The sequence below is a fragment of the Lichenostomus cassidix genome, chromosome Z, assembly GCF_008360975.1.
Source record: "Lichenostomus cassidix isolate B80296 chromosome Z, HeHo_3.0, whole genome shotgun sequence".
NCBI classification, from domain to species: Eukaryota; Metazoa; Chordata; class Aves; order Passeriformes; family Meliphagidae; genus Lichenostomus; species Lichenostomus cassidix.
In genome coordinates this window covers 74,253,525-74,265,790 of record NC_139511.1, presented here as the reverse complement: position 1 = coordinate 74,265,790, position 12,266 = coordinate 74,253,525, and the positions used below count along the sequence as shown (strand labels likewise).

Sequence of the window (12,266 nt, the reverse complement as noted above, 5' to 3'; positions counted from 1 at the left end):
GGTGAAACTTCATGGGGTGAGAGCAGTGCGGGGTGGAACTGTGTGGGGTGAAACTGCACGGGATGAAGCCATCACCATGGTGTGCACTGCTGCTGCAGACACACAGCACCTGTGCCCAACACAGCAACACCAGCAGCTCTGTACAGCCTCCACACTGCTGATCAGGAACATGGAAAGTTCACTGTGGCAATCAAAGGGGCATCATTTTGGCCCATTGTCACTGTCACTGCCAGGCTGGAGCATCCAACACACTGAACATTTCAATGAGCACCTCTTACTGACAGCACACAGAGCGGGTGTTTTGTGCCCGAGCACCTCGAGTTCGAGGGTCACACTGTGTGATTCAGCAGGTTCATGTACACATAAACCACTTCTAGCACAGGGCAATTTTGTGTTTCACACTCACCTTGACAGCGATATGAATAGAAACTTCCCTGATATTGGACAGTGGAGGATAAAGCCTTCCTTGTGAGAGCTCTTCATCTGTCAGCTGCTCTGCCAGTGCCTGAGTTAGAAAAACAAACCCTTTTTATTTACTGCACCCCAAATGTGTCTAACACCACCCTAGAACACCTGAGACAATCCAGCTGCAGTGTTCTCCCCACCAGAGTGCCCCCAAAGCACTGCAGTTAGACAGTCAGGACCTCAAATACTTCCATCTGTGGAACTGAGAATCAGCACATTCTGACTGTAAGCATTTAGCAGGATAAGCAGTGGTATTTTGGAGGATGATCCCCATACCCATGGAAACTGTCAGAGCACAGCCACAGCACTGCCCACATGCCCAGCTGCTGATCCCTGGACACTCGGTGTGGAATGTGCTCCTGGCTCCAGGGCGGAACAGCAGGACAGGACAAGATGCTGGGGCCACCTGGTCACCATGCCAGCTGCAGGACCCGGGGCAGGGCAGGGCAGGGGTGGCCCTGCTGCCACAGCTACGAGGCTGGGAGGCAATTCACACAGGGACACACTTCCTGCTTAACTCAAATTGCCATGGAACCTGATTCTTCTCACAATTTTTTAAAATCAAAACACTTTTATTTTCCACCGTGGAGGGACAAGCCAACAGAAACCGAAGAGGAAAGCCCTGTGTTTCACCAAGATTTGACCACGACAAGCCATCCCTGTAGTGTCAGAAGCCACAGCCTGCTCTGCTCCCAGACTCACCTTGGCAGCCTCTAGGAAAACCTTGTCACTGATGTGCCGGACACTGCTGAGGATCACAGCCAGAGCCACGCCTACAAACAAATCATTGCCATTAGCACCACATCACTTTGAAATATGCAGCCTTCTGCTGAGAAGCTGCAAATCATCTAGAACGTTATTCTTAAAAACCTTCCCTTAGCTTTCGACACACACTGATAGAGTCATAGGATGGTTTGGGCTGGAAGAGACCTCAGAGATCATCTCGTTCCACCCCCTGCCTGGGCAGGGGAGCCTTCCACATCCACAGAACCATTACCATGTGGGCAGCCATTGGCCACAGCAGGAGGCTTTTGACAAGGGCTTGGAGCGCAGCAGCTCAGGGGGAAAGGGAGAGAAAGGGGAAGGCAGAGAAACATCCCCAGTGCTACTTCTCTACCCTCATTTGTGCAGATTTAACTAAGAACTGCTAACTTCAAGCACTACTAACACAACTTCAAGTGCATATTAACATTTATTTTCTGTGTTCCTCCCAAAACAAGCAGAAGAACCCACAATGCAGCAGGTTCCAAAGCCTTTAATTACAGCCTTCTGTTTCCTCAGAAACACCCAGCTGGGTTTGCTTGCTGTGCTGCGTGTGGAGCTGCACAGCCCAACACCCACCCCGAGCTGATTGTCATTCAGTCACTCATTCCCCAAGCGCTGGGCTTCAAACGCCAGCAGCACCTCCTTGTGCTGCTGCACTGTGCTCTGCGCAGCAGGGGAACCCGGGGAGAGGGGCAAGCAGCCCAGTGACAGCTTTATTTGTTACCTGGGAAAATGTAAGCGTTGTTTCCCTGGCCCGGTTTGAAGGTTCTGCCATCCCTCAGAGTGACCAGCTCGAAGGGACTGCCGCTGGCAAACAAGCACCGGCCCTGCGGACAGGGAATGGTCAGTCGGTCAGCTGTGAGAGCCGGTGGCACAGGGCGATCCGAGGGCTAGGGAGGAACAGCCACAGCGGCTGTGCAGCTCCCCAGGCAGGCAGGAGCTGCTTGTCTAACCACCATGGCTCCGTAAGGGCTGAGAGGAACTCACACAGAGTGGAGTGCCTGTGTGCTCACTGCTGTCCACCCAAAACCACACAGCAGCCACCACCACGGGGACCTGCAGGCTGAGCAGTGACCAGGGACACTTCTGAGGGACACTGCTGCACAAATAACAGGTCACTTTCCTAAGGCAGGGTGTGAGAGCAGAGGGAGGAACTGCTGTATCAGACTGCTGTTGCCAAGAGCTGTGAGAGGAGTGAATAATGTGGTTTGCTTATCCTTCCTTTGGAAACGATTTTAGTTGGCACAAAATATTAAAACACATCTAAATGTGAACTACACCCTCTAAATAAATTACTTTCTCAAGCAGTAAAACCACCGAGAGCAAAAAAATCTTGTTACTTTCTTTTGAGTAACAGGTTTAAGAACATCAGTTTGAAACCTTTAAGGCTCTCAAGGACCACTGTGTTTGAAAAAAAATTGCCAAAGGAGCTCCAGAGTTTGGAGCTGTGTTTGAATGTCAAGGCAAACCCACAAAAGAGCCTTTTTGTGTAGGGAGCAAAGCACATGGATGCTTCAGAGGACAGGACAGAAAGACAAAGCAATTAAAAAGCAGCAGAATATCCAGGGGCATCAATAGGCTTTTACAGGTGCCATCTAGTGGGAAAAAATAAGGAATGAAAGGTTAGCGATGGCGTCTTTGTTTCCTTGCTGCCTGAGGTCTCCGCCCAGGCAGGATCAGGCTGTCCCAAGGGCAGGGGACACGCGGGGTGACAGCTCTGATCCCCAGTGCCTGACTAATGGTATTAGCTACTGCACAAAGAGGGTGAAATTGGGGATTTTCAGAGAACCACACAATAGTCAGGGCTCTGGAGTACATTTCCTAGGTAATTACTGTACCTTGAAGGGAAAAATATATTTTGAAGGGCAAACTGTGGGTCAGCTGAGTGCATTTCAGAGAACCAAACAGCATCAAGAAAACAAACAGCAGAACTGGAAAACAGTTTAAAGAGACAGAAACATCACAAAATTTATGAGTAAGGACTGGAATAAAACTACACCCATCCATTTACTGACCAGCAGTCTTCATTGTCCAAATAACCCATGTGTATAAATAACTGGAAATATGGAAAATTATGAATAAAAAACGTATGGATCAAATACATAAGGATCCAATACAGAAAAAGAACCCCAAAAGATCTTCCAGATGCCACCACCCAACCCTAAGGAGCTCTGTGCTGCTTCTGCAGCTGACAGTGACAACAGCCCAGGCTCCAACACTGTGGGACTCAGCCAGGGGCAAACAGTCAGCCTCTGCCCTGGACACAGCTGCTGATATTCTGTGAAAAGTGCAGCCAAAAACTGGGCTGATTCCCCCTCTGGTTGTGCTCCTGGCCTCCTTCAGCTAGAGATGGCAGCAGTTTTTCATGTATTATGCCAGCTGAAGTCTTGGCTGGGTAACCAGCTCTTGTTTACCTTCCATCCAAGATGCTGGAATTTATACACTGGAACACTGCCCAACTCAGTGCTCTGGTTAATGCCAGATAGGTATCTGAGAGATATTAAACCATTGTGATCTAAAACTTTGTCCAGGGAAGGGAACAGAGCTGGGAAGGGTCTGGAGCACCAGGAGAGGCTGAGGGAGCTGGGAAAGGAGCTCAGCCTGGAGCAAAGGAGGCTCAGGGGGACCTTGTGGCTCTGCACAGCTGCTGACAGGAGGGGACAGCCAGGGGGTCAGGCTGTGCTCCAGGGAACAGGGACAGGAGGAGAGGGAACAGCCTCAGGCTGGGCCAGGGGAGGGGCAGGGTGGATATTTGAGAAAATCCCTTCATGGAAAGGGTGTTCATCCCTGGCACAGCTGTCCAAGGCAGTGCTGGAGTCCCCATGCCTGGAGGGATTTCAAAGCCATGTGGATGTGGCACTTGGGGACATGGGTTACTGTTGGCCTTGGCAGTGCTGGGGAATGGTTGGACTTGATGGCCTTGGAGGGCTTGTCCAACCCAACGATTCTGCTGTTAGAAGGTAAGATCTGGACTTTGTCCCGAGGCTGCTGCTGCTCCCTCTGAGCCACAGACTGCAGCAGGAGCTGACAGGCCCAGGGACAGGGAGCAGAGCCTGGGTGAGAGGGGGGACAGTGCAGTGCCACCCTCCGTGTGACACTGCCACTGCTGGGCTGCAGTGCTGGACACCGAGCCACGCTAGCAGTGCACAGGAGGAGCTCACAGGCTGCACCAAGATACTAGCAAAGACCTCCTGCCACCCATTTTCACGAGTCACTGGATTTGGGACTGTATTAAAACAGAAACTAAAGAAGTCCTTGGACAGTCCTGGGAGGGCAGGCCGGCCCTGTGGCAGGACAGTGCTCACAGCAGCTGCAGTGTCCAGCGAAGGCAGCAGCAGCCAGGCCAGAGGCTCACAGCCACTGCCCTGTCTGCAGTGCCACCCTGCCTTCCCCAGGCTCCCTTCACAGGCCAGCAGCCTCACACCAACACTGTGCACAAGGAAAAGAGACTTGCCCCACTAAAGGCAGAGCCAAGGTCTGGATGTGCTGTTAGATAACAACACAGTTATCAAGAATAGAACCAGCCCAAAACCCCGGCTTGCAAGCCCCACGAGGTGCCGTGGCTCCGAGGGAAGGGCTCCTGGCTGGCTCATTTCGGCGCAGGGTGGTGCCAGTGTGTGACACGGGCGCTGCGGCGGGGACAGAGCCACCCCTGCCCGGGTGACAGGGCCCCGCGGGTCACTGCTGATGGCACCTGCAGCCCGAGAGCACAGCACAGCCCCTGCCCTGCCGCAAGGACAGCTCCTGCTCCAGGCACTTCACTCGGCCGTTACACTGCAAAGCTGCACTGGTCTCTAGTAGATTGCTAAAACGCTTCATTAAAACACAAAATAGTGACACAGAGCAGGGAGAAACAGTTAATTGATCTCAGCCATGTAACAGTTCTGGTGATCATTCCCTCAAAAAAGTGGTAACAAGATTTAGGCTATTTTAAACGTAGCAAAATGTTGTTACCTAAAAATCAAGACCTGTTTTCACATCAGCCCCATTTACTTCTGGCAGAAGGAAAGAAAGATTTGTATGATGATGCACTGAGTCCAAGCACTAATGAAACAATCAGAGTTCTGGTGCTCAGACACTCACAAACAGTGCTACCCCTGACACCTCTGGATTTACACACCTCTGTTATCTGTGCAGGGTGAAACTGCATGGGGTGAAACTGCATGGGGTGAAACTGCATGGGGTGAAACTGTGCGGGGTGAAACTGCGTGGGGTGAAACTGTGCAGGGTGAAACTGTGCAGGGTGAAACTGCGTGGGGTGAAACTGTGTGGGGTGAAACTGCACGAGGTGAAACTGCATGGGGTGAAACTGTGCAGGGTGAAACCAGCATGGGGTGAAACTGTGCAGGGTGAAACCAGCATGGGGTGAAACTGTGCAGGGTGAAACTGCGTGGGGTGAAACTGTGCAGGGTGAAACTGTGCAGGGTGAAACTGCGTGGGGTGAAACTGTGCAGGGTGAAACCAGCATGGGGTGAAACTGCATGGGGTGAAACTGTGCGGGGTGAAACTGTGCGGGGTGAAACTGCACAGGTGAAACTGCATGGGGTGAAACTGTGCAGGGTGAAACTGCATGGGGTGAAACTGCATGGGGTGAAACTGTGCGGGGTGAAACTGCACAGGTGAAACTGCATGGGGTGAAACTGTGCAGGGTGAAATTGTGCAGGGTGAAACTGTGCAGGGTGAAACCAGCATGGGGTGAAACTGCATGGGGTGAAACTGCATGGGGTGAAACTGCATGGGGTGAAACTGTGCGGGGTGAAACTGTGCGGGGTGAAACTGCATGGGGTGAAACTGTGCAGGGTGAAACTGTGTGGGATGAAACCTGCATGGGGTGAAACTGCATGGGGTGAAACTGTGCAGGGTGAAACTGCATGGGGTGAAACTGTGCAGGGTGAAACTGCGTGGGGTGAAACTTTACAGGTGAAACTGCACAGGTGAAACCAGCATGGGGTGAAACTATGCAGGGTAAAACCAGCATGGGGTAAAACCAGCATGGGATGAAACTGAATGGGGTGAAACTAACATGGGGTGAGTCCAAGCAACAATGAAACAATCAGAGCTCCGGCGCTCAGGCACTCACAAACAGTGCTACCCCCGACACCCCCAGGTTTACTCACATCTGTTACTGTGTAAGCCTCCTCGGCAGTGCACTCAGCCTTCACGGTGGGGTTGCTCAGGGCAAAGATGATGGGTCGCTCGTTGATGGCAGCCATGGCTTGGAGCACGTCCTGGGAAAAGAGACGCCCTGCTCCCGCGACTCCTGCAGGAAATGGAAACACAGAAATGGAATCAGCCCTCGGCTGCCTCAGGGCAGGTGACAGCAACCGTGTGTTCTGCTCCTGTCAGCCCTCCAGCCTCCCACTCAGAGAAAAGCTGCTCTGGCAGCTGTGGATGGAAACCAGGCACTGCTCCTGGCTGATTGAAATTCACCATTTTCACGGGAACATCTACTGAATGTGTTCCCAAAGCCTATTGCTCGTTATTTTCTGGTGCTGATGTGCACTGTCCTGGGTGAGCAGGTGGGAATTGCAAGCTCTCTGTGGGTGATTCATCCCAGCTGGGTGTTAGCTGTGCAGTGCACACCTGGCTGGTGCTCCTGGCCACACCCAAACCCAGAGGTACAAAAATACAGCCATGCCATGTTTGTGCAGTGCCTACAAACGTCAGGCTAGTCAGCCAAAACCACCTTTTCTTTTCCAAATAAATCACATGCAAAGGAATTCGCAGTCATACCAGGAAATACCTGCAATCCTATCTGTCCTCTGCAGATACAACAGCTGTAAATCAATACCTACAGATGTCAGTGACCCAACAGGTGCTGGTCATCTGCAGCACCAAACTGCTCCTTCCAGCTGTGCAGCTGGCAGAGTCTGACCAGAGAAGCTGACGGGGGAAAGGAGGTCAGAAAATACCAAAACTAGCCCAGTTAGGGAGTGCCTGTGGAGCAGAACCAGGGTGGCTGAGGCTGCTCTCTGTCACCAAGGACACAGCATTCACAAGGAGCACCACAGCTCACAGTACCTTCATGCAGAAAATTGACCTCACATTTTCATCTTATTTACACCAGCAGAAATGCAGATCACTGCCACCGAGCTCCCTGGAGCCATGTTAGCAATTAAAGGCAGCAAATAACCAAATTATAGAAACAAAAACTCCTCACTTACCAATGATAGCTGAAGGCTTAAGTACATTCACTGCCTCTGCAAATGTACTTGGCATTTGCTCTGGAGCCCCATGTGCAAATGGTTCTTGGTTGGAATCCACCTTTTGCTCTCGGCCCTGTGGACAGAGCAGTGGTTTGGGCTGTGACAAGGACAGGGACAGCAGTGCCACCCACACCACGGCATTCCCAGCGTGCTGCACCCCTACCTGGAACAGCAAGCCGTGCTTGTCAAACATCCATATTCTCTGGTGGGCCTCCTCAGAAGAAAAGCCATTCTCCATCAAAGCCATAACAATGAGGTTGGCAATTCCCAGGGCAGCCTGGTGGATAAAAGCACTTTGATTTTTGACAGGTCACAGAACAGGTCTGTCCTCACAAAGCCCACCCTGTCGAGAATCCCCACAAAAACCCCTCAGTATGCCTAACTGAGACACAGCCAATGTGTCCCTGCACAGGGCAGACTCCTGGGACAGTGGTGACACATCTGCAAGGACCAGGGCTGGCACTATGTCCCTGTCCTGTTTCCCTGCATGGGCAGACTCCTGGGACAGTGGTGACACATCTGCAAGGACCAGGGCTGGCACTATGTCCCTGTCCTGTTTCCCTGCACAGGGCAGACTCCTGGGACAGTGGTGACACATCTCCAAGCACCGGGGCTGGCACTATGTCCCTGTCCTGTTTCCCTGCATGGGGCAGACTCCTGGGACAGTGGTGACACATCTCCAAGCACCGGGGCTGGCACTGTGTCCCTGTCCTGTTTCCCTGCACAGGGCAGACTCCTGGGACAGTGGTGACACATCTGCAAGCACTGGGGCTGTCACTGTGTCCCTGTCCTGTTTCCCTGCATGGGCAGACTCCTGGGACAGTGGTGACACATCTCCAAGCACCGGGGCTGTCACTGTGTCCCTGTCCTGTTTCCCTGCATGGGCAGACTCCTGGGACAATGGTGACACATCTGCAAGCACCGGGGCTGGCACTGTGTCCCTGTCCTGTTTCCCTGCATGGGCAGACTCCTGTGACAGTGGTGACACATCTGCAAGCACCGGGGCTGGCACCATGTCCCCTCTCCTGGCTCCCTATGCGCCCCTCTGCCCCTGCTGCCCAGGCTGGGGGACTGGCTCCATGTCCCCTCTCCTGGCTCCATGTCCCCTCTCCTGGCTCCATGTCCCCTCTTCTGGCTCCATGTCCTCACTCCTGGCACCGTGTCCCTGTCCTGGCACTGTGTCCCTGTCCTGGCTCCCTGCACGGGGCCTGGCAGCAGAAACAAGGCACGGCGAGATGCAGCACAGGGCTCAGAGCAGCACTGGCCAATTACTGCAATCAGGGCCTTTCCCCAGATGGAGAACTTTCCAGATAATTAAGTTATTTTGTCAGCACCACAGGAGCAATTGTGCTGATGGACCCAGAAGCTCAGTGCTGCTCCTGGCACTGCAGCACCAGTAACCAATTCCTGCTGCAAACTGAATCACCTTGCTGGGAAAAGCTGCCCTACTTCTCTCCAGAGCTATAAAAATTAACAAGGTGGGCTTACTGCATCATCATTTTATAGTGAGTTTCCCTTCAAATACAGTCCCTGATGCTTTTTTCAAGGCCATGCAAGCAAATGAAAAAAGTGAGTCCCTGCAGGTGATAAACACCTTTCACACAGTCCTGTTGAAGCAGAGTCCCTTCTGCTAATGTATTTCAGCCGGCCTTACATAAAAAGTTGTGCAATGGAATTCAGAGAATGCAAATCTCCACGAGTCCTTCAGGATGAGAAAATACACATTTAAATATCTCCTGCTGCTCTCGAGCCCTGCAGAGAACTGACCTCTCCTGCTCCAAGGAACAGCACTTTCTGGTCTGTGAGTGGTTTTCCAGTGGCTTTCTGTGCTGCCAGCAGTCCTGCCAAGGCCACCGCGGCTGTCCCTGCAAAAGCAGTGCACATCTAAGGGCAGCTGAACACATCTGCGTGGCAGGTTGTGGTTTTGGGCAAAGTTTCTGCATGTATATTGAGAAACACACACAAAGGGTATACCTTGAATATCGTCATTGAAGGTACAGTACTTCTCTCTGTATTTTCTCAAAAACCGAAAAGCATTGTGGTTTCCAAAGTCCTCAAACTGGATGAGTGTGTTCTGCCCATACCTACGGAACATGGCAAACATTTCCATCACTGGACAGACAGAGGAAAACAACGAATCCTGCACGTAACAAATTATCTCTGGGAGCAGGGTGTGCTCAGGCCTCTCGCTGCTGAGCGGCTCTGTCTCTGCTCTGTGCCTATTTACAGACAGCCACAAGCAGCATGTTCTAGGTCACTGAGGATGTCACTCCAGGGACAGATGCACACGCTGTCTCAGCCTCCAATCCTTTCCCTACTCCTTGAATGACTGCTCCAAGGACAGCATCAGGGATTTCTGTGCCATCCTTCTGCGCAGAGCACTCAGAGTCATACCTGTCTGTAATTGCTTCCATAAATTCATCTATCAGGTCGTCGTAGACCTGGGAGCGATCCCTCTTCTGGTACAGCCCCATGTAAAAGGGATCTTTCAGCAGTGTCTGGAAGAGAACAAACCAGAAGGAGCAGCAGGATGAATCACTTTCCCAGGATACACCTGCAGAGTTCACAGGAGCACATTTCACACCAGAGATAAGCATTTATACAGCCCAGTAACAGCCTCCAGTCTGTGGCACTGCTCTGCAATTTCAGCTGGCACTTGGGGCTGGTGATGGCTGCTTCTAAAATGGAACAAATCAATACTGTGAACAATAAACTGCTTTAATAAATCTAATTCCCACTCCCAGCTTCTTAAAGTCAGGTCAAAACCGACTGCCTATTTTGCAGTGTTCCAGCACTCCAATTACTTCCAAATGCACCCTTTCATGGACAAATCAACAGGCACTCTAAAATCACTGTATACTGAATTCCAAATAATTTACCTATTGCAAAAGTATTTGGGTTTATCTTAAACAAAAGTGCTCAAATAAAAACATTCTCTTTTAGCGCTGTAGGTTCTTTAAACACCCCTTTTAATAGGGGTAACTCATGGCAGGCAAAGCTCAGGCAACTCACAGGGTTATCAGTTCCCACGTCGATGCAGACAGGCAGGCATTTATCCGGACGTATCCCCGCACAGGCTGTGTACAAACACAGCTTTCCCACTGGGATTCCCATCCCGTACACCCCCAGGTCTCCAAGGCCCAGTATTCTTTCTCCATCAGTGACGACAACAGCCTGGAGGGGAAAAAAAAAGGTAGGTGAAATCATCTACGATCACTGAAATTTATAAAGATTCAATCAATGCCAGTTGCGGTTCTCTCCCAGGCAAAAATTCAGGCATGTTTGCACAGTCAGAGAAAGAGGAGAGTGCAAGGAGTATTTTCCTCAACCCATAAACCTCATACACAGGATAAAACACTGATCTTCAAGACATGCATTACCTTAATTAGCTGCACTTTGCTATTGTCATTAAACAGCCAAGGATGCATTATTTAATATTTATGTTTCCATCAAACACTAGTAAATCTTAAAAAGCTCAACTGAGATGAAATAACAGCTAGAAATTAAATCACACAGTGACAGTACCTTGACGTCGTTCTCTGGCCAGTTGTTCACAATTGACCTTATGTGGCCTCTGTCTGAGATAGAAATAAATAATCCCCTGAAAGAAAGAAAACCCACAAAACAGAAATATTTGATGTGTGACAATTAGAAATTTCACCTTGCTTTGTAAATCTAAATGTCAAATAAGACAATTTAAAATTCAAAGCGTTACAAGCACTGACATAAATCACTCAAAGGACAATATCTAATGAAAAAGTGCATTTGGATACTTTGAAAATCTAAAGTAAGAGTGCTTTTCATGATTCTACCTGGATTTTACACTACTGAAGACCTTTAATTATTGACCTTAAATTCTCCTGTAGTGTTTTAATCAATATGACAGGACCCCTCCACTCCCCTGTAAGGATATGAAACAGGATCCTAAAAGCTTGGCTTTAGCTCAGGGAATCTCCATGCTGACATTACAGAAGGGGATGGGAGGAGAGGAAACACAGAACTGAGCATTCTGCACCCCAGAGCTGGAGCAGAGCAGTGCTTTCCCTGCTTTCACTTCTCCTCCAGGGGAGAGGAAACACAGAACTGAGCATCCTGAGCATTCTGCACCCCAGAACTGGAGCAGAGCAGTGCTCTCCCTGCTCCTCCAGGAGAGAGGAAACACAGAACTGAGCATTTTGAGCACTCTGCACCCCAGAGCTGGAGCAGAGCAGTGCTCTCCCTGCTCCTCCAGGGGAGAGGAAACACAGAACTGAGCATTTTGAGCATTCTGCACCCCAGAGCTGGAGCAGAGCAGTGCTCTCCCTGTTCCTCCAGGAGAGAGGAAACACAGAACTGAGCATTCTGCACCCCAGAGCTGGAACAGAACGGTGCTTTCACTGCTCCTCCAGGAGAGAGGAGCAGAGGTGAACTGTCTGTGTTTCTCCTGCTGCAGCAAGCCCTTTGTGAGGAGGAAAGCAACACAAAGGCTCAGCTGAGCTGGGAACAGATTAATGACCAACACTTGGGAAGTGCTGGTTCACAGAAAGGAAGGAAGTGCTGGGTTCCAGCCTCAGCTCCAGTCTGTGCTGCTCTTTCTGCACAGACAAGAAACATCTCTGCGAGGTTGGGGTTAGTTTTCAAACTGATCTGTGACACAAACACAGATGAGGAAGAGAAAGGGAAGTACGTGAGAAGTAAAAGCAAATCTTTCACGTTCCCTGCCCCAGATCAGGAGAAAAACCACGAGTTTCTCACTGTCTTTATCATGGCAGTGAAGGATCAGCCCTTCCTCCACAGAGCACTAAAGCCCTCGAGGCAGAGAGCTCTGGAAACACTCTTTGAATTGCAGTG

General features: G+C 50.7%; 1 protein-coding gene across 2 annotated transcripts in view; it reads right to left on the bottom strand.

Annotated features, from left to right (window-relative positions):
• ME2 (malic enzyme 2) overlaps positions 1–12,266 on the bottom strand; it is a 37,506-nt gene that overhangs the window by 5,387 nt on the left and 19,853 nt on the right. For both annotated transcript variants that reach the window (XM_085043770.1, XM_085043771.1), the window contains exons 5-15: positions 10,962–11,037; positions 10,449–10,610; positions 9,831–9,934; positions 9,411–9,520; positions 9,204–9,301; positions 7,600–7,713; positions 7,395–7,509; positions 6,348–6,490; positions 1,955–2,057; positions 1,168–1,238; positions 407–505 (exon numbers count right to left, since the gene is read on the bottom strand). In XM_085043770.1, the coding sequence (XP_084899896.1) occupies positions 407–505; positions 1,168–1,238; positions 1,955–2,057; positions 6,348–6,490; positions 7,395–7,509; positions 7,600–7,713; positions 9,204–9,301; positions 9,411–9,520; positions 9,831–9,934; positions 10,449–10,610; positions 10,962–11,037 (1,195 nt within the window). The remainder of the gene's footprint in view (positions 1–406; positions 506–1,167; positions 1,239–1,954; positions 2,058–6,347; positions 6,491–7,394; positions 7,510–7,599; positions 7,714–9,203; positions 9,302–9,410; positions 9,521–9,830; positions 9,935–10,448; positions 10,611–10,961; positions 11,038–12,266) is intronic.